This window comes from Heteronotia binoei, chromosome 13 (assembly GCF_032191835.1).
Source record: "Heteronotia binoei isolate CCM8104 ecotype False Entrance Well chromosome 13, APGP_CSIRO_Hbin_v1, whole genome shotgun sequence".
NCBI classification, from domain to species: Eukaryota; Metazoa; Chordata; class Lepidosauria; order Squamata; family Gekkonidae; genus Heteronotia; species Heteronotia binoei.
This window is the reverse complement of record NC_083235.1, coordinates 76,395,192-76,417,630: the sequence shown is the minus strand read 5'-3', so window position 1 is coordinate 76,417,630 and position 22,439 is coordinate 76,395,192. Positions and strand designations below refer to the sequence as shown.

Here is a 22,439-nt window from a genome sequence, read left to right as displayed (position 1 = left end):
CCACTAGTCTCTGAGCAGAAATTTTCAAGCCCTTCTTTGGTGTAGCGTAGGAGATGAACAGATGAGGGTCTTTCCTGTAAGACCTTTTTCGATTCAGGAAGAACAGCAAAGCGCACTTTACTTCTAGGGAATGCAACCGCCTCTCTTCAACAGAAGAGGGACTTGACCTTGGAAAGGAATGTAACATCCGGCACAAAGGAGACTCCATCATCATGAAATCGCAGATAGGGAGAATCACAATGGAGCGCCATGAGCTCCCAAACCCTTCTAGCAGATGTAATTGCGAGAAGAAAGGCTGTCTTCCGCAACAGCAAAGTCAGTGCAAAAGTTGCCATGGGTTCAAACAGACATCCCAAGAGCTTGTCCAGGACTAAAGGTAGGTCCCAAGGTTCATAAGGATGTCTAATGGGAGGGTGTAAACGCAACAACCCCTTCAAGAAACGTTTTGTCTGTGAGTGTGTAAATACAGAGCAATTGTCAATAGTATCATGATTGGCCGAGATTGGCCAAGTAGACACGAAGTGAGGAATGGTTAAGACCAAAGTCCACTAGATACAGTAGGAAGTCAGAAATCATTGGCAACCGTGAACTAACTGGGTTAGTACAGCTAGCACTCACAAAGCTCTGAAACTGTTTCCACTTGTAACCAAAGCCTCTGCAGGTGAATGGTTTATGACTATTCAGTAACACATGTTGAGCCCTCACTGAAAGGTCCATATGGGGATTCTCCAAGCCGTCAATTTGAGATGGGGGGTGTTGTGATGTAGCAGTACACCCCATTGGAGAAAGAGGAGATCGGGTTCCGCCGGGAAGAGATGAAACGCTCCGTTGGCTAGACCCAGAACGATAGGAAACCAACTCTTGACGAGGCCACGATGGTGCTATCAAAATGCAACCTTGACTCTCCTTCAGGATCTTGTTGACTACCTCGGTTAACAGAGGAATAGGTGGATAGGTACATGAAGTGTTTGTTCCAAGGGAACAGGAGACCATCCCCCAGAGAATTTGGGTCCACTCCCCCTCTGGAGCAGAACATGGGACACTTTCGGTTCTGGGAGGTTGTGAATGCATCCACCTGTGGTTGGCCCCAACGTTTGAAGACTGGGATCAGGTAAGTCCAGTTGATCTCCCATTCGTGCACTTGCGCAGCTCCCCTGCTGAAAGAGTCCGCCTGCACATTGAGTTCCCCGGCAGGTGGGTTGCTACTATGTTCAGAGCCAGGGCGCAAAGCTTTCTGGAAATGGTCCCCCCCCCCCCGTTTGTTCACATAACTGAGGGCTGTGGTATTGTCTGTTAGAATCGCCACAACCTGGTTCACAATAAGAGGTCTGAAGGATATGAGCGCATATTGGATTGCCAGCAGTTCTAGAAAGTTGATGTGGTGGCGGAAAAAAGACGGGGGCCAAGGACCACCCACACAAAAGCCCTTCAAATGAGCTCCCTATCGCCATAGGGATGCGTCTGTTGTAATAGTGATTCATGGCGTGGGGATGGCATGGCACCCTGTAAGATGTTTGTGTCCCATTTCCACCAGTCTAGAGACCTCAGGACCGAGTTGGGGATCTGCAGAACTGTCAGAGAGGAGTCTGTCACATAGTGGAAGTGTTGCAGGAACCACAACTGCAACGTTTGCATGCGCAGCTTCATGAAGAGACGGATGCTGGTTGTCGCTGCCATAAGCCCTGGTAAGCGCTGGATTTACAAGGCCATGCCCTTCTTGTGCAGTTGTAGATACTCCACTAGAGACACAATGTCCTCTGCCCTCTGATTGGAAAGGAATGCTTTCTGGAGGGTAGTGTCCAAAATCACCCCAATGAACTGTACTCTCTTGGCAGGTACTAACTGGGACTTCTTGTAATTTATTTTCAGGCCTAGCTTGGCTAGTAGGTCCAGAGTGGTCGCTAGATGACAGCTGAGAAGGGCCTCTGAGCTTGCTGCTACCAACCAGTCATCTATATAAGGAAAAACAAGACTCCGTGAAGATGAAGGTAAGCCGCGATCACCACCATGGTCTTTGTGAACACCCTTGGGGCTGTAAACAGCCCAAAGGAGAGTGCGTTGTATTGGAAGTGGTCCCATCCAATGGCAGATTGGAGGTATTTCCTGTGCCTTGCATGGATGGTAATATGGAAATACACATCTTGCAAGTCCTGTGCAGCCATCCAGTCACCCTCCTTGAACAAGGGAAGGATGGTCTGAAAAGCTGACATGTGAAACCTTTCATCAGATCTCGAAGGTCCATAATGAACCTTATGTCCCCGTCCTTTTTGGGAACTGCAAAATAACAGGAGTAAAAACCGTGACACCTCTGTTGAAGGGGGACCTCTTCTATGGCTTGTTTCTGCAGCAAATTCTGAACTTCCTCCAAGAGGGCTGGGGATGAAAGCGTCACTACGAATTTTGAGGTTGGGAACTGAGCGAACTCTATCATGTACCATTACTATATGATGGAGAGGACCCAACGATAAGTTCCCATGCTGAGAGGTAAGGGAACAGGTGTGTGGGTCCAAAGGAAAGGTGGAGGGGGGCCAGTGTAACCAAAGTTACATAGTCAAAGACCCTGCTTGGGGTTCCAAGAGCCCTTGGCTCTAGGTTGTTGGGAGAATGTGGACAAGAATTTGGCCTTGGGGTCATAAAAGGATTTGACTCCAGAAAAGAAGGAACGTGGTTTTGAAGATTGCTCAGGTGACTGCTTTTGGAATGGTCTCTTATTCTAAGGTTTGTGCCAGGCCTTTGACTTGGCAGGTCTACTGGTTGATGGTACTCCCAGGTTACGTGAAGTCTTAATACTCTTGTCCATTTCCTGCAGGACAGAATCTGTTCTGGAGCTGAACAATCCTGCACCTTCAAATGTAAGATCTTCCACATAAGCCCTGGTGTCCGGTTGTAAGGTCGTGGCCCTAAGCCATGTGTGGCGGCATAAGGTAATGACAGATGTAAGTGTCTTGGAGGCTGTGCCTACCATGTGCTAGATGCTACAAGTTGTTGCTGTGCTAAGAGCATCCCTTCCCTTTGTAGTTTCCATACTGGAGCACGCTTATCGTCCGGTAGTCCCAAGATATGGTCAGAGAGCTGCTCCCACAAGAAGTAGTGGTATCGCGCCATGCAAGCTGCATAATTAGAAATCTTGATTCCCAAGGCTCCAGCCATGTAAAATTTTCTGCCTTGTCAGGAGGGGCGGAGAGTACCTTTCTCGATTTTGAAGACGATAGCACCACTACTGAGTTAGACCAGGGGTGGGTGAATAAAAATTCGGCTGCTTTTTCTTGGATATGATACATATGATCGAGTCTGCATGAGGAGACTGGGGTAGATGCTGGTTTTGCCCATGGTTCCTTGATAGTTTGTAGCACTACTTTTGACACCAGTAGAGGTGTCGTGTTGCATAATGTCGAACACTGTGTCATCTACCGTAGGTTGCAGTTGTACAATAGGCAAAGATAGCACTTGTGCCATCCTTTTCACCAACTCCCCATATGAGTTTAGGTGCTCAGAAGGAGAAATCAGAAGATCATCCGAAATCTGAGGATTTGGGGAAGGTTCTGCTGGTGATTTTTGAATCGAATCTTCGGCATCGGAGGAAGAAGCTCCCCTGTTGTTGGAGTGTTCAGACAGGTGAGGTGTTGGTGGTTTGACTGTCTGCAGTGATGGAGGAGCTGGATCAACCAGCTTGCATGGTCGAGGTGTCTCCGTTTTCTTGGTATCCAGTAGCGGGGGTGGTACTGAGACCACTGCCAATGCCCTTCATCGGGATGGGGATCGGTATGACACATGGGACCTGCAGGAGGTTTCAGAATGTTGGTCCCTATCAGGCATCTCTTGTGGTGGATACCAGGAGTAAGGTGGGTTAAAAGGGTAGCCTCCATACAAATATGCCCATTGGCGTTGACCCCAATTTGGGGGCAGTGGAGGCCTTCGAAAGGTGGATTGATCGACATCACGGTCGATGGGATGATCCTTCGGTGGTCTGTCCAGCATCGATGGCTGAGAAACATCTTGCTCGGATTGTGAGTCCCTGTTGCTGGGCCCTCGGGAACCAGAGCAAGAGGATGAGGTGCACTGCGTGAGTTCGATCTCGTGATCAGAGCCTGACAGCGGAGTGGTCTGCGAGAGCTGCCTTAGCATCAGGGGGCTTCTCTGACGGGCCAGGGTAGCATGCAGGATAGTGGCTGTCCCTGTCAAGGCATATGCCGAGCCTTTCGGAGTCGGTAAAGGAGTGCGACTGGTTAGGTCACGCTTCCTGTGTTTGTCCTTGTCCTTCTTAGGCTTGTCGGCTTTAGACCCAATATCCTCCCTGTTTTTCTTGGCAGGTGTCAAGGATTCCAACCTAGATGCCAAGCCCGCACATTTCGGGGGGCAAACAGCATCAGAAGGCAGTTGACTCTGCAAGTCTCTACTGACTGCCAGGGTCGCGATCAGTGCCGATTTCAAGGGCATGGTCGACGGCTTGGCCGGTGTCAAGGGAGTGGTGGATATCTTGTGCAGTGTGAGGGCTGACTCCACCAGAGTGGCCGAGAGGCACGCCACTCGGTTCTTTCTGGTCTGCTTGGAAAATTTGGCACAGTGTGGACATGAGTCAACACGGTGGCTTTCTCCAAGGCAGATAAGGCACAACGAGTGTTTGCCCGGAGGGGCGATTTTGCTGCCACAATGCATACAGCATTTGAAGAATCCCGAGCGCTTTTCCATAGGCTGGAGCGTAAGGAACAATAAGCGGCGGAGAGCCCCAAAGGGGCAGAACTAGCTAACTATAACTAAACTAACTAACTTTTTTGTGGGGGGGGGGGGGGGAGACAGAGAAAACCGAGAAGCTAGGAAGGAGAACGCGAAGAGAAATTCTAACGAAGGTAAGTACCAATTGGAGCAATGAAGAAATGGACTGTTCGGCGCAGCGGTCAGAAGAGAACTGGTGGGATGTCCATGCCCCACCTGTTGGGCATGTGCAGTAGGGGCTCTGCGCATGTTCACTGGAAGCGAGTCGCAAAAATCCCAGGCTTTTCCACGCCTATTTGCGTGGACCCTTTTTAGTTGGAGATGCCGGGGATTGAACCTGGGACCTTCTGATTACCAAGCAGATGCTTTACCACTGAGCCACCGTCCCTCCCCAATTGAGATCCCCAATCGTCCCACCGTATCAATCGAGATTGGCGCAGGCGCTTTATCCCATTGGGTGTGAAGCACAGAGACCACAAAGAAGCTCACAAGTATACGCAGCACCCTAACCAAATTCATTTAGTGGCAAGAAGTGCACATCCTTCATTCCCACAATACATAAGGTTAAGGTCAAAAGAGGCAAATATATCTAGAGTTGACCAATTTAATACTGAACTTCAGCATTACTCAGTATATTCAACAGGTTCATAGAGTATATAATGTTAGGAGGTACAGCTTCTCCTGTCCTAGTGCTGTGGAGATAAGAAAACCTGAATCTGTGGAAATCCTCCATTCTCTGTGCCTATTATTAGCCTAGAAATTTTGTTCCAAATTACATCTGGAAGCCACATATAATTCAGACAACTATATTTATTCATGCCTCCAAAGGAAAAGGAATATAAAATTAGCAAAGTACCAGCTACTGAGTTTCTGCCATCAAGAACATTTAAAAGAAAACAATGGATTATCTTTGAAAACAACAGTGTTCTTTACCAAGGCTTGAAGCATGCCATCCATTACAATGGTCCCCTCAATAGTCTGAAAGGAGGACTTAGATAATGTTGAAAGGGTCCAGTCCAGGAAGCCTGCCATTCTTTTTTGTTTGACATCAGGGCGGGTAATAAACCTGTCACAGAAAAAAAAACACTGTAAGTTCAGGGCAATTCAGTTGGGAACTCGCTTTTCCTGTTACCCAAATTGGTTTCTGTTCCTAAAGGCATTGTCCAATGGATACTTTCCAGCACATTTTATTTGGGAACATTCCAAGTGCCAGCTCTTTAACACTACCTTTTCTAAAGAAAGTCATATCATAACCCAGAAAGTCATACTGTTACAGCTTATGCCAAAAGTGTCTGGAAATGTAGGGAGGGGGGCATCTATACCAAAATGTGGTCACCACAAGCACACACACTGCCTCTTGCCATGCGGCCCACCACTATTAGGTGGCTCTTGCCATCTCATAATAACACCCTCTCCAGCTGTAATGCTGCCATCTCTTCTAGCTGCTTGCTCCTTCCCCCAGCACCCCACAGGATGAGAGGGGGTAAGTACTGAATCCAGTCACAGGGAAAGGCAGACAGCACACACTTTCAGCGACTGCACACATGCCAACTAAACAGATGAGCTTGAAATGGCCTGTGCTCACTGTTTCATTATTTTTGCCAGACTTTTCTGCAGGTATCATCTTTGTGCACAGCTCAAAAACCAAAACCTCATGCCAAGGCACAGAACTGCAGTTATCACTGTCAAGGCAATTAGTGCAGCTGGGATTGAAGAGTATATGGCCCTGTTGATTTCAAACAGGGGTGCACAAACATGACCTGAAGACCACATGCTGCCTGCCAACGTATGTGTTGTGGTCTACAGCCCCTGCTTGCCAATTCCAGCTGTTGAGCTGCCACTCCTAAACTCCAGACCCACAACTAGCAACACCTGTGAGGTCAACTCCATAGTTTCATGACAGCTGGGCATTGATGAAGTGGAACCACAAGAGATGGGCAGGAAGTCTCAGGCAAGCTGTTGAGAGATGCTGATGTCAGTGGTGGCAAGCCCTCTCACAAGAGCTCCGATTCTCATGGGAGTGCAGAATCTCTGATGAAACGTGTGGCTTGTGGTTGTTCATGTGTGTTTAAAGAAGAAGCCTGGGAGGTGGTCACCACAAGCACACACAGTGCCTCTTGCTATAAGGCAGTGAATGGAAGGAGAGATGAGATTGGCAGCATGGGCTGAGAAGAAGAATGGTGAAGGGCTGGGGAGCACTGGCCTCTTTCTTTCTGACCCTGGCTGTGATGTGCCCAGGACTAATGCTTACTTTATTACATTGTTATGACAAAAGCAGGTTTAAGTGCTGCCAAGCTTGAGCATCCCAAACCCTGACACTCACAGGACAGGACCTGATGATATTATAGACCTTGACAATGCAACCCACTTAGTTCCAAATCAAGGGTGATTCTGGCCTGTAGAACTTTGGAATCATGCCCCCCGGAAAATATTCCCATCTGAGATAAACTAGTGGCTGGGCAGATGGCAAAGAACATCAGTGCAAAAACAGGCAATGAGCCTAGAACACTAAGCATAGGCCTGATTTAAAAGGAATACAGGGAGGCTCCGTAGCTTCCACTCAGAAAGGCTCAGGAAAAACAGACCTCCCTACCATTAATAGCCAGGGTTACCATTTTCCCATCCATAACTATAGTGTAATATACATATTTTAAATCACTTGAACAGTTTGATAAAGTAACTGAATTTTAAGGGGGAAAGCACAGGTTCAAGTTCCTATTCAGCTGTTGGGCTGACTAGCCAGTCTGCAAGCCATTTTTCACTTCATACATTTTGAACATATTTGATCATGTTCTCCCAGGTACAGCCACACATGGTTTTGTAAATCTTCAATTACTACAGTACAGATTTCAGCACCAGCTTCTAAATACTGTGCCAGAATCACTTGAGAACTGGGTTTAGGCAATGTATAAAACAGCAGAACAGTTGACATTCTGAGGTCACTGGACTTGGGTTCTTTTTGTACTTTACTTGGGGCCACAATTGTTAAATTTATCATAACATCGAGTAGAACAGGCAAGTCCAACTTCGAACAGGTTGCGATCTATTTTTTCCGGACAAAAGTACCGGTGATCTACCATCATGAAAATTAAGTTTCAAATTAGTTTTGAATTAGATTTTAATCCACCAAAATTGGGTTCCACCGCCCCCCCCCCCCATTTACAATGCACCTTCTGTCATTTACTGGTAAGCAAAATAAGCCAAAAAACACCAGAGACACAAAGATTCAGAAAGAACTGCGATCAGTTTCTCTTAAATTTTTATTATTGTAACTTTCTTTAACTGTCTTAATAACTTTCTTTAACTTTTATTGAGTAATTTGTGTTAAATGTAAGTCACGTATTAATCCAGGCTGATCTTGCACAATCTTTAAAACTTCGCTCTTGCTAATTAGTGAGACGTCTGAGCCTGCATTGCGCCCACAAGTTTTTTGAAGTTGGGTGAATATTGCGTGAGGGCCAGTCTCAGGGAATCCTGGAGATGTTCATCTGTCATGTTGGAATGCTGTGTACTCTTTGTCATTTTCAGATGGGAAAACGCAAATCCACACAAATAAGTTGAACCGAAAAAGGAGTGTACAGCTTCACTGCATCTTCTCAAGTTGGGAAATTTGTCTCTAGGCACTAGCTTCCAAAACAATTCTTGCTCAGCATGGGTCTTGAGAAAAATGTCATTTTTAAGGGTTACTATTTCGTTTTCAAGATATGCCTTGTTCAATGAGTAATTTTTACTGAGAGCAGCTGCAGTTTCCTTAATGTCCATATCTGCTGTGAATGGGCATGACAAGTATTCCACAACTTTTTCAATTCTTTGGAAGTCACAAAATCTTTTTTCGAATTCCTGGATAACAGAGCAGGTTTCTGTCACATACTTCTCGTTCTGAAAAACGAAATTTGGATATTATCCCAGATGGTCCTGCATATTAGGAAAATGATCAAAAGTGCTTTTGTAGGATGAAATTGTACTCATCATCTCGCCAATGCATTTGTTTTTACCTTGTAGTTCTATGTACATATCACTTAGTTCACCGGTAAAGTCAGCAAGAAATGCCAGATCACATAACCACTCCTCATCTTCCAACTCTGCTTTGTCATCTCCCCTCTCCTTCAAAAACCTTCTTATTTCATTCAGCAAATCACAAAATCTTTGCAGAAATTTGTGCCTACTTAGCCACCTTACATCTGTGTGCAAAATGATTTCTGCTGTCCCTTCATCAAAAGTAAGATTGAAAAGCCGTCTTTGAAGTGATCTTCCACTAACTGAATTTACAATTTTGAAAGTTATATCCATTACAGCCTTTGTATTGAGTCTCTTGTTTGCCAAAACTTGCTGGTGAATGATGCAGTGGTAATAAAGGAAATCTGGAAAGTCGTCATGCTGTCTATAGAGGCCTATGAAACCGTTAACCTCACCTGTCATTGCTCTTGCTCCGTCAGTAGTGATGGAAACAAGTTTATGCAATAGAAGATTAAACTTTGTCACAAAAGAATAGAAAGAGCTGAATATTTCCTGACCTGTAGTTCTCCCTTTTAAAGAAATCATTTTGGCAAATGATTCAGCAAGAGATTTCGAAAACTTTGGGTTATAATATCAAGAATGCACTAGACATTTTTCCGTTGGGATTACAAATGGAAAAATTTCTGAAACAAGATCGAACGATACTTTGATATATGCTTTCAGCTGCTCGGACATTATACGCGCAGATGTGGAAGCAAGACAAAATACCAGAAAAATGGGAATGGAGTCTAAAAGTTATGCATTGGAGTAAAATGGACAAGCTTACAAGAATCTTAAAAGAACATGATTTAGAGAAGTTTAAAAATGAGTGGAGAAAATTTCAAAATTATGTTGAAAAACAATGGAATGTTAAGGGACACTTGGCGATCTTTGACAATGATTAAACTCTAAAGGAACATTAAATGGATTATAGTAAAAAAGCAAGACTATGGGAGCTTATTTTGGGGGAGGGTTGACAATGATTAAAGGACTACCATGAAGATGGATTATAGTTATAACATGGTTTTTCTTTCTTTTTCTCTTTTTGCTTTATGATGCTTTTTTAAAAGAAGATTCTTTAGCAGATTTATTTGATTACCTTTTTTTTCTTTTCTTTTCAGCAATTTAATTATTATGAAGTAAGATTCTTTAATAAAGTTTTACCTTTTTAACAATTTAAATAAAATACACTGCCGGGGGTCATCAAAAGAGGGGGAGGGTGGAGAAAATGTAAGGTATATGTATTAATATTTAATAACAAATGATGAGTGCGATTACAATATATTACAGTACAATAAATTGTTTAAACAAAAAAAAATTAAGAAATCATTCCAAGTAGTTCTTTAACACTGAAGTCTTCAAAAACCATCCGCATAAAGACTAGTAACTGGGCTATGTCTCTTATGTCTGTAGATTCATCCAGTTAGAGTGAGAAAGCAACACAAACTGAAACATCCTCCAACAATTGTTCAGTTGTGTCTCCACACATCTTTTCTATATGCCGCAGAACGGTGTTTCTTGACAACTGTACATCTTGAATAGCAGCTATGATCTCTTTCTTATTCTTAAATCCTTCAAAAAGATTGTCTGCTGCTTCAAGAAACAATCTTTTACAAATTCTCCTTCATTGAAAGGTTTGCATTTCTTTGCGATCAGGTTGCTGACCTTGTAGGATGCCATGGTTGCATTGACCGAATGTGACCTTGGCTTTGCCATCAACTGTTGCTGTGCAGCCAATTTAAATTTAAGTTCTTTGAGTTTCACTTTATGAATTTCACTTTTGAGTGGAAAATTAGCATCAAACTTATTGCTATGCAGAGCCTCATAATGACGCTCCAGATTACCCTTTTTGAGCAAGGATACAGCAGCGTTACAAAGTAAACAGCAACACTTATCTTTCACCATGATGAAGAAGTAGTCCATTGCCCATTCATCATGAAAGTGGTAGGTTTTGCTCTTCTTTGGAACACTCATCTTCGTTATACTGGGGTGCTAAGTTAACAGTGGCTGAATCTGATCCAAAACTGTCACTGTCCCAAAGTATTAAAGATTAACAGGAACTGAAAACATCTGGATGATGCCAAAACCACACATGCTGTTCTAAAAGTAACAATAAGAATTAAGAACATAAGAGAAGCCATGTTGGATCAGGCCAATGGCCCATCCAGTTCAACACTCTGTGTCACACAGTGGCAAAAAAAAAGGAGGTTCACAAGTGGGGCTAGAAGCCCTTCCACTTTGCCCCCCCCCCCCCAAGCACCAAGAATACAGAGCATCACTGCCCCAGACAGTTCCAACAATATGCTGTGGCTAATAGCCACTGATGGACCTCTGCTCCATATTTTTATCCAAACCCCTCTTGAAGCTGGCTACACCACTACGTCCTGTGGCAGTGAATTCCACATGTTAACCACCCTTCAGGTGAAGAAGTACTTCCTTTTATCCGTTCTAACCCGACTGCTCAGCAATTTCATTGAATGCCCACGAGTTCTTGTATTGTGAGAAAGGGAGAAAAGTACTTCTTTCTCTACTTTCTCCATCCCATGTATAATCTTGTAAACCTCTATCATGTCACTCTGCAGTCGACATTTCTCCAAGCTAAAGAGTCCCAAGCGTTTCAACCTTTCTTCATAGGGAAAGTGTTCTAAACCTTTAATCATTCTAGTTGCCCTTTTCTGGACTTTTCCCAATGCTATAATATCCTTTTTGAGGTGCAGTACCCAGAATTGAACACAGTATTCCAAATGAGACCACACCATCAATTTATACAGGGAAATTATGATACTGGCTGGGGGGAAGGAAAGGTCCCCTGTACAAGCACCAGGCGTTTCCGACTCTGGGGTGACGTTGCTTTCACAACATTTTCACAGCAGATGTTTTACAAGGTGGTTTGCCATTGTTTTCCCCAATCATCTACACTTTCCCCCCAGCAAGCTGGGTATGCATTTTACCGACCTCAGAAGGATGGAAGGCTGAGTCAACTTCAAGCCGGTTACCTGAACCAGCTTTCACTGGGATCAAAGTCGGGTCGTAAGCAGAGGACTCCGACTGCAGTACTGCAGCTTTACCACTCTGCGCCACAGGGCTCTTTTATATGATACTGGCTGATTAGTTATCAATTCCCAGCATGGCGTTGGCCTTTTTTATTGCAATTGCATACTGTCTTGACATTTTCAGTGAGTTATCTACCATGACCCGAAGATCTCTCTCTTGGTCAGTCTCTGCCAGTTCACACTCCATCAACTTATATTTGCAGCTGGGATTTTTGGCCCCAATATGCATTACTTTGCACTTGGCCACATTGAACCTCATCTGCCACGTTGACGCCCACTCACCCAGCCTCAACAGATCCCTTTGGAATGCCTCACAATCCTCTCTGGTTCTTACCACCCTGAACAATTTAGTGTCATCTGCAAACCTAGTCACTTCACTGCTTACTCTCAACTCCAAATTATTTATGAACAAGTTAAAGAGCATGGGACCCAATACTGAGCCCTACAGCACCCCACTGCTTACTGTCTTCCACTGCAAAGATTGCCCATTTATACTCACTCTCTGTTTCCTATTAATTAGCCAGTTTTTTATCCACAAGAGAACTTGTCCTTTTATCCATGACTCTCGAGCTTACTAAGGAGCCTTTGATGAGGAACTTTATCGAAAGCTTTCTGGAAGTCAAGGTAAACAGCATCTTTTGGGTCCCCTTTGTCTACATTTTTCTTACCCCCTCAAAGGACTGTAACAGGTTAGTGAGGCAAGATCTTCCCTTACAGAACCCATGCTGAGTCTTCCTCAATAACTTGTGTTCATCATACTGGCACCAATAATCAAATACCACCACACCAAACAATCATCAAAAAAATTCCAACACCTGTCCAGCAAACCATGAGACCAAGTGGGGCTGATGTTCTATCTCTGATCCCTCCGCGATCTATTGATAGATCACGATCTACCTATCAGACATACCTGGAGTACAACATAACAGAAGGGCAGAGATTACTTTTTACTTGCATGGGCGTTGTTTCACATAGCTTGTATTTAAGCAAAGTGGCCCCAGTAGTTCATTCATTGCTCAGAGCACAAGTACCATTTTGCAACTGGAAGGTAGGGGAGAATAAGGGGGGGTGGGGTGGGGGGAGAATCATTATTTGAATTATTTTAAATGTATTTATTGTCCTTCCACAGAATTTTATTTACAGACTGGCAATAATGTTCTGTATCTTTTGCTCTCTTATTTTCATAAAGCAGGAGTCCTCGCCTTGTATAAGACCTTTGGGATTTTGAGGGGGTTGCCACAAAAGGCAGAACCAGCCCCAAAATGGCTGCCACAGGAGGCAAAGCAAAAAGCAATACCCCACCCTTGCAAAGACTGAACACATTAAGTCTCCTTACTCAGAGTCTAGCCGCTGGTTGGTCAAGTTTAGTATTAGTATTGGTTGGTCCAGCCCCTGGGAGAACAACAAACTTGGAAAAGGAGTGTAGAGGCTTCTACCCCTGCATACTTACATCTCCCCTCAGGGAATAGCCCAGAGCCCTGAACTCTAAGACTAGAACATATGGTAGTTCCCTCTTTGCTTTGTGAAAGAAGCTCATGGCAACAGTCAGTCAGGTCTGAAGTTGGAATGGAAGCGCACATTGAATAAGGAAACCCCGGATGCTTGCCAGGCCTCCTGATCCCCCCAGTGGGTATGGCTGCTATTGTATCCATGAAAACCATTCCATTTGAATGATGGCAGCTGGTAACAAGCCATACCTTGCAACTGCCCCACCTGCTTTCCAAAAAACCTAGTCAGCACCTCAAGAGTAGTGGTGGGCACCTTGGCATCCACTGGTGTAGACTTGGGAAACTGTGCCTTAAAAGACAGTGGCAAATTGCAAGGGAAAAGAAAAAAACATTTCTGTTTTTACTCTGGAATTGCTAAGAAAGCAGGCACAACAAAGATCTAGCACTGCTCTCCCACACATCTATTAACTGCACACACAAGGAATGATTCAAGTCATACCAAATGCTGGTGGATTCCTATAACAGACTTCCAACAATTCCCATTAGGTGTCACTAGAAATCAACATCTTCATTCCAAAACACTGCAGCCCATTACATCATTCACTTTCCATAAAGCTGAAGATCCTTTTATTTTTAGTGTTCTTAGCTTTAACATTTCTTCACCGTAAGACACATTTGGAAACAGTATACTAGTTCTCCACTCCTAACCAATTTTACCACTATAAAATCAGCACAATGAGACCGCGTGGAAAGACCCGGGTTCAAACCGCCCCCCCCCCCCCTCAGCCATGCACAGGTGACCTAAATTTACATCACAGTTGTGAGGGCAAAATGGGAAAGGGAAGATCCATGTGACCTACTCTGAGCTCCCTGAAAGATGGCCAGAATAAAACATCATAGGCAGCGGGACAAAACAGCATACACGATGTGATAAAATGTAATCAAAAGAAAACATCAATTTGTGTAAAAACATGAGGAAAAATTGGAAATGAAAAGGAAATTAAATCAATACAACCCTTAGGAGATTGTGTGGAAATGTTCAGTGCCCGAGCGCAAGACACCCAGTTGTGATATCATCATAAGGGATGCATATTTTTTACATAAAAACTACCGCAGCAGTTTGTAAGACTGAGCTGTTAAAAATAAATGAAAACCATTTAGTGACTAACTTTGATTCTACTTTTCATTTAAACAGATGCCAGGAGTCGAATATGAGATGGATGGGACCAAACAAACTGAAGCTAAATCCAGAAAAGGAGGAAATGTTGTTGGTTGAAAGTTTTACTAGATCATAGATGCCAAATCGATCTCTGTTTTGATCAGGCTCTTGGTCTGCAGGTGCTCTTATACCCTGCATTGCTTATAAATACAGAAGTGGCATCCACAGAGCACAGCATCTTCTACCAACTGTGGCTGATACATTTGCTGCGAATCTTCCTCTGAAAGGATGGTTTTGTCACAGATGCACTATATATGCACACACACACACATGTTTTGAAACTAGTACAGAATGTGCAGAGGAGGTTGTTTTAAAAAGTTCAATTCAATCAGCATATTTTTTCAAGGGCTTGAAGATTTTAATGGCTCCCTTTTTGTTTCTGGACACAATCAAAAGTGCTGTTGGTAACATATAGCATCCTAAATGGCCTGAAGGACTTCCTGCTGCCATACAAACCTACCCACTAGCTAAGATCATCATGAGAGATTCTCCTGCAAGTAATCCCCTCTTCAGAAGTTAGGTGGTTATCTACCAGAGACAGCATATCTTCTTTTGTTCCTACAAAATTTCTTCACAGAAATCCACAGCAGCATCTGTTATGTGCAAAGCAAACTCTGACCTACTCAGCCATGCCTTGAAGAGGAGGCTTTATTCTTGATGTGGGGTTTGTCTCCACCCCGTCCCCCTTTCTGGTGCTATTAATAATGCTATTTGAAGACGTTATTTATTGGCTGCCTTTCCCTAAGAACAGGGTTCAGGGTGGCTGACAACAGTTTATGTGCAATAAGCGATCTACGTAAAAACCAACATTAAAACCAAGTCCAGATAAAAACAGTTACTATAAAATGGCAAAAAACCAATTACAGTTCCTGAGACTCCTGGGGGTTTTCCAGGAGGGGGAAGAGCGTGTGAGAGTGCCAGGTTGTGTGCTATCCCATCACTGTCCTCAACCAAATGCCTGGAGGAACACTGCTGCCTTACATGCTCTGCAGAAAGACAGTAAGTCCATCAGGGCACAGATGTTCTCCGTCGGAGAGTTCCACCAGGTGGGGGCCAGGGTCAAAAAAAGCCCTGGTCCTAGTTGAGGACAGCTGGGTTTCTCTCAGGCCAGGGACCACCACTAAGTTCTTATTCCCTGAGTGCAGTGTGCTCTTCTGGGGGCATATTGAGAGAGGTGGTCCCAAAGGCATGTGGGCCCCTGACTGCTAATGGCCTTAAAAGTCAGGACCAAAACCTTGAACTTGATCCAGTGCTCCACTGGAAGCCAGTGCAGCTCGCACAGCACAGGCTGAACATGTGCCCTTTGGGGGTTCCCCATGAGAACCCTTGCAGTTGCATTCTGAATCAGCTGGAGCTTCCAGGTCAGGCGCAAGGCTAGGCCCATGCAGAGAGAATTATGGTAGCCTATCCTGGGGTGGGACAGGTAGAGAGCCAGTTGGAAAAATGGCAGCTTGGCAACCTTCAAAACCTGGGCCTCCACAGACAGGATGGCATCCAGAGTCACACGCAGACTCCTGACGGTCAATGCTGCTGTTAAGGGCATGCCTTCAAGGGTTGGGAGATGGCACTCCAGCCATGGCTCTTCACAACTCAGTCACAGAACCTCCGTCTTACCCAGATTCATTTTCAGGAGACCTCTAGGCCCTTGGCTAAAATTAATGGGAGCAGTGTCCAGCTGAACACCCATCAACAGAAATAGCTGGGTGTCATCCACATACTGATGACACCCCAGCCAAAAACTCCATGCCAGCTGGGTGAGGGGGTGCATATAGATGTTAAACAACATTGGGAAGAGGAATGCTTTAATGGGTACCTCAGAGACATTGCCCTCCAAGTCTTAGCCTTTGTCCCCAACCTTAGAAGGATGAAGTAAACCACTGTAAGGCTACCCCACAGATTCCAACATCAGCAAGGTGGTGAGTCAGCAAGTTATAGCCGACTGTGCTGTAGAGTCGAATAGTATCAGCAGTACCAACCTGCCTTGATCCAGCTGCCTACAGAGATCAGGGCAACCAGTGCCATCACTGTGGCCGGGGTGGATGTTGAATTTAAATGGGTCCAGTACCAATGTGTCATCCAGGAATTTCTGGAGCTGCTCAACCAGCACTGTCTCAATTACCGTACCCAGGAACAGAAGGCTCGAAACTGGGCAGTAATTGGTTAGGTCCACAGGATCTAGGTTAGGTTTTTTCAAGAGCGGGACAACCACCACCTGTTTCAGCCCCTCTGGGAAAATCCCCCAAACTAGAGACAGGTTGATAATATCCCCCAGGGACCTTCACCTAAGAGGCAGATGGTCAACCTACCAGCACCCAGAACCCTGTCAACATCAGCTTGGGAGAGCCAGCTGAACATGTCAAGAACCAACTCCAAAAACAGCCAAGGGACTTCGAGTTCACATACTGTATCAACATTGGTTGGGAGGTAGAGGAAGAACAACAAGACATTGCAAAAAAGTTTGCAAATGCCTCACAGAATATTGCCAAATTTCTAATATTCTAGGTCCTCTCTGAGAGGAATGCAAGAGACCTAATTATCCTAAATAATTACACCGACAAGAGCTAGCAGACACAATGTACACTGCACAAATTTCTTTCTTTGCAGCCTTCACCACCATCTCATAGGATTTCATAAGCATCCTATAAGATGCTCTTGAGGCTTCATCATGAACTAACCACCAAATTCTGTCCAGTTGTCTGAGTTCCCATTTCATCCCCCTAAGTTCCACAGTATGCCAGGGGGGTGTTTTCTGCCAGAGATGGAGAGGATGCTGCTTGAAGGGCACTTGGCGTAATTAGTCAACTGATCAAAGCCACCAAGTATTACACTGTCTTTCAGTTTGCAAAAATATATTATAAGGATTGTGTACAACACATAATAGACAATACAATAATGATAGAGGCTGGTGGTGCTAGGGCCTTTTAAAGTAACAGAAAACCCCAAGGGGCCAAAAAAAAACCAAATGAAAAGATATAAGTCCAAACTCGGAAATAGTCCAACTGAAATTCACAAAGTGGGTGCTCCTGAGGAGTGTAGCTTCAACACAACCACTTTCTTAAAAAGACGTCTCTTTAGATTTTGATGACGTTTCAATTCTTTCTTCAGTTTGTCAGCTTAATTATTTAGGAACCCTGTTCTACATTCTCTAATCACAGCATTAAGCTTCTCATTTCAGTGTGAACAACGGGCTCTTTCGGGATCTAGGGTTAGACTATAGGGGCAAAAGGCACTTGCAAATAATGCTGTTCCACACTTCAGTCTTCAATTAAAGTCCAACAAGGATTTATTACAAAAGAGGAATCAGATTAAAACAAAAACACAACTGTCATTGCAACAGTGAGTTCTATGAACAATCAGGCAAGTCATTAAAACCCCATACCGGCTTGGTGATTAGGGAGGAACGCTCATTAAGCATCAGAGTCTTTTGTCAAGTCAGGCTGCGGGACAATGCCCCGGAACAAACAGAAGCAACAAAAGGAGCATGTTCAACTCAGTAAACTCAAACAGTCAAATGTCTGAGGAGTGAAAATTGCTATTTCTTCTTACTCCCCCACTAGCAACCTTCACCAACAAGAAAAAAACTTCCTCCTTCCTTTCTTTTTTGCTACTCTGCTGCTAGTTAAGACCAAGAGTTTATTACTCACAGCTGTGGCTATTTAAAGAGTATGTACCAGATTTCCAGCTTGCTCTAAAGATCTGGGCTAGCAACATTTCCATACAGGCTCACTTGATGTGTCGGCCCTGATCCAACTTGGGTGAGTCCCAGTGCTGCCATCGGTGACACCAGGTCTGTTGCCTGATTCGAGGAGGCAACACTGGCATGGATGGTGAACTCCCCAAGGACTACAAGTCTTGGGAACTCTGAGGCACAGGCAGCCTCCATCTCAAACAGGCTTGGGAGGCTGTCTGCTGGTATGCTAGGCAGACAGTACACCAGGAAGACATCCAAGCTTACCTCGGTCCCAAACCAGGCCTACACAATCAATGCCAGTGATCTTTGGGACAGGGAGTGCCCTGAAGGGGAAAGTCTCTTGGGTGAGCATACCCACCCACCCCACCCCCACTGTTCAGGATGAAGAACTAAGAAACCTGGAAGGGCTTCCCTCATTATGGTCTCAGTAATCAGAATTGCAACTGGATTTTTTGCGTTGACTGCTGAATCTTTTAACTATTGTATTGCTCTCCTTTATTTTTTTAAAATGAATTTACAAGGCATTTTGAATGCCGAGTCCCAGCATAAAGACAGCATAGAAACTTTTAAATAAACAGTCCATGTATCTGAGCAGAAGACTTCAATACAGCAATGCATCCAGCAGCAATGGGGAGAGGTTGTGATTCAGTGACAGAGCTTCTGCTTGTAATACAGGTTGCAGGTTCAATTTCTGGCATCTCCAATAAAAAGAACCAGGCATTTGGTAAAGTGGATCTCTGCCTGAGACCCTGGAGAGCTGCTGCTAGTTTGAGTAGACAATACTGATTTTAATGGACCAATGGTCTGGTTCAGGATAAGGCAGCTTCATGCGTTTGTATTAATCAACCACCAGGACACAATTAAGGCCTCTGTTTCAATGTCTAATCCATACATTATCCTGATACTGTTAAACACAATATTTCAGAAACTAAAAATAAGGTAGTAAACACTGACAGAGACTTACTTTGATATCAAAACTGCAGCTGCATCTCGAGCCTTGTCACTGACAACTAGGTAAGACTAGGAAGAAGAAACAAAATTGAGTTAGAATACCTAGCCAGTACAGAGGAAGTTCTTTGAGTGCACACAGTATTTGTAAATACATTCTTCATTTTTGCATCCAAGTGAGTCAGGATGAGTGCAAACCAGTGTACACTTAAGTGTACACTCTCTACAAAGTTAACCTAGCACGTACGTGGTGCAGGTCTGAACACCAAGACAAATCTACACAGCAAGTTCAGTAGATTGTACCTTGTGTGTCACTGCTACCAACACGCTTCTAAGCTTCTATTCTCTAAGTGACAAGGAGTAAAGCATTGCCAAACAAGCAACAGCTAATGAAGTGGAGCAGAGGTGATGACACTCAGACTGAAATGACATCTTGGGGGCCACCAATATCCACACAATCCTGCAGCCCTGGAAATCCAATTCTATGCTACACTGAGAACATTAAAAAGAAAAGTTGTTGGATCTAGCTATAGTGCAGGGGTGGCCAAACTGATTCAGGAGCCACATGTGGCTCTTTCGCACATATTGTGTGGTTCTCACAGCCCCCATTGCCCGGCTTGGAAAAGATATTTGTCTCTTTAAATCACTTCTCCAAGCCAAGCCAACTGATGGCTTGGAGAATGCATTTAAAATTAAAGTTATTTTCTTTCCACCTCTACCTCCCCCTCCCTTTCCCCATATATTTGCTTTTCTTCCACCTTTCCTTCTGTCCTTCCTTGTGGCTCTCAAACATCTGACATTCATGTCTTGCAGCTCTCAAACATCTGATGTTTATTCTATGTGGCTCTTATTGTTTTCCAAAGTAGTCAGCATAAAAATACTGATTTGCAAAAGACGCACAAGTACTGTGAAACTTTAACCTAGGTCTTCAAGGCCCAGTTCCAATACACTGTCAACTGCAAGTCCACTGAAATCAGGGTGTAACTTTGCTTCAGATTACAATGTACATTCATAGCAAAATAAAATGTAAATCAACAGCACAATACAATATGCATTCTACTTTCACAAGCACAAGAAAATCATTACATATTAAATCAAATAACACTTACTTTTGCCACTGTGAGAATGCGATCCATTATTGGTACTCGAGTATATCCTTCTACAGAGGCGAGATTTCCATCCAGCCGTGCCAAATCGAAAGGGATCAAGCATGTTACAGACAGCCACAACAGAAGCATGTAGCGAGTCTCCCAGGTCTAAAAAGGGCATCAAAAATATAACACCCTATAAAATATATAGTCCATATACCCAAAACAACTACAACATCAATGTGTGAAAACTATCTCCAGATGCAAAAACCAGACTATTTCTTTTAAAGACAGATGTAGGAAAAAAATAAAACCTTTGTATGGCAATTCCGCCATGATTTTATAAAACTTGGAAGGGCAGCGCTGAAATAAATCTGAGTCAACGGCTGCTTGCCACGACAATAAACCTAAATGCCATCTCAGTGATTCATGCCAAACAAATTTGTGGTTTCTGAGACATGCCAATAAAAGGTAGACATTCCTTTCTCAAACTAAATAAAAAAATAGAAAGCCATAAATAGGAAGTCCCCAAAGGTGGATTTGCTTGCAGTTCTGAAATAACATTTATCCAAATAGTGAAAAAAGTGCAAATCAAAAAATGTGCAGTACCATCTTTTAAACAAATATGTAATACCTACCCCTCCATCTATCCATTCCTGTTTTTCTTAATGTACAGTTGTACAGCCTTTATTTAACTATTTTAGGTGTGTGAAAGACAAACAACTAACCTCATAGTCTTTTGGATTCTGATGCTCAAGCATATTTAAGACAGGCTGCACATCAACTACTTCATGAGGAAACAGCCGCAGGAAAGTTTTATACCCCCGCACCTGGTAATAAAATTTTAATAGTGTCACAATTACAGTAACAAAGAGAGTTTGAAAATATTTTGCATACAGTGGGTTGAAAACAGTGAATGGCATTTGTAAGACATCATGATTTGCTTGGGGTTTATGTGAGTCGTTTTCAAACAAAAATCAAGACCTCTTCTGAACTTAACAGCATAGCCTTAAATATTAACTAGATTTACTCAAATACCAGCTTTTATGAGGGAGATCTCATTTATCAGATGCTAAACCACACTGGTTAACAAATAAATTAGTAATTTGCCAAGCACCAAGTCTCATTTAGTAATCAACGACTCATCCACTTCTTACAAACAGTCCTGAACAGCTCTGTTACTTCCCCGTCACCACTTCTATCTTCCTGGCACTTACATATCCCTTTCTCCTAGCTAAATGGACAGCAGCAGAGCCGCTTCCCTGTCAGAAATACCAGCCAGGCTACCAACACACATGATGGGAAACTCAGAGGCATTGAAAGTTTATAGATATATTATCAACAAGGCACATAGTGGTTAGCTTCCCTCCCTAAAGGAATCCAGCACTATGTTTTCCTGCGCTATACAGTCTTTGGTGTGAATATGACTGAGGGAGCAAGCACCAAAAGAACAATGTTATACACAATACCAAATTTATATTCTGAATTTCCATAATAATAATAATAATAATAATAATAATAATAAATTTATTTTTATATCCCGCCCTCCCCCGCCAAAGGCAGGCTCAGGGCGGCTAACACGACATGGTATGCACCATGATTACGATAAAATACAATCATTACAAAAAACAATTAAACAATTAAAATAGATAAAATTACATTCATAAATTAAAATTAGAAAGACAGTTAAACCATTATAAATTATAGATTTCGGTGCTACAGTTCAAACTATATATAGGATGGCTAGGTGTCGTTTCCCGGGTTTCATCTTAATGCGAGCTGAAAGAGGACAGTTTTGCAAGCCCTGCGAAACTGATTTAGGTCTTGCAGGGCTCGCACCTCTTCTGGTAGTTGATTCCACCACTGGGGAGCCATTGTTGAGAAGGCTTGCTCCCTCGTTGTCTTCAATCTGACCTCCCTTGGTCCAGGGACTTTTAAAAGATTTTGAGAACTAGATCTCAGTGCTCTCTGAATTTCCATACACATATACAACCAAATATACTCTTACTGCTTATACATACAGAACTTTTACATACACAATCATATAATAGCCACTGTCACAATTTACAATAGCCACAGCCACAATTTACAATAGCCACAGTCCCGGATTCCAAAGTAAATATTGTCTCTTTAAATCACCATGCAAGCTGCTACAGGGAGATTGGTAAACATCACTATACTTCCCAGATTCTCTAGCTGGCATGTTTACTAAATTCACTTCCAAAACAGTCAATGCTTGTGTCGGAGCGACCTTGAGTCAAGATTTAACGGTAACGAACAAAG

At 43.5% G+C, this 22,439-nt stretch overlaps 1 protein-coding gene across 1 annotated transcript in view; it reads right to left on the bottom strand.

The window, feature by feature from the left end:
- Window positions 1–22,439, bottom strand: part of TBCD (tubulin folding cofactor D) — a 275,953-nt gene that overhangs the window by 237,972 nt on the left and 15,542 nt on the right. Inside the window, exons 4-7 of the mRNA XM_060253390.1 lie at window positions 20,885–20,986; window positions 20,178–20,324; window positions 19,085–19,140; window positions 5,647–5,779 (exon numbers count right to left, since the gene is read on the bottom strand). Coding sequence (XP_060109373.1) covers window positions 5,647–5,779; window positions 19,085–19,140; window positions 20,178–20,324; window positions 20,885–20,986 — 438 coding nt within the window. The remainder of the gene's footprint in view (window positions 1–5,646; window positions 5,780–19,084; window positions 19,141–20,177; window positions 20,325–20,884; window positions 20,987–22,439) is intronic.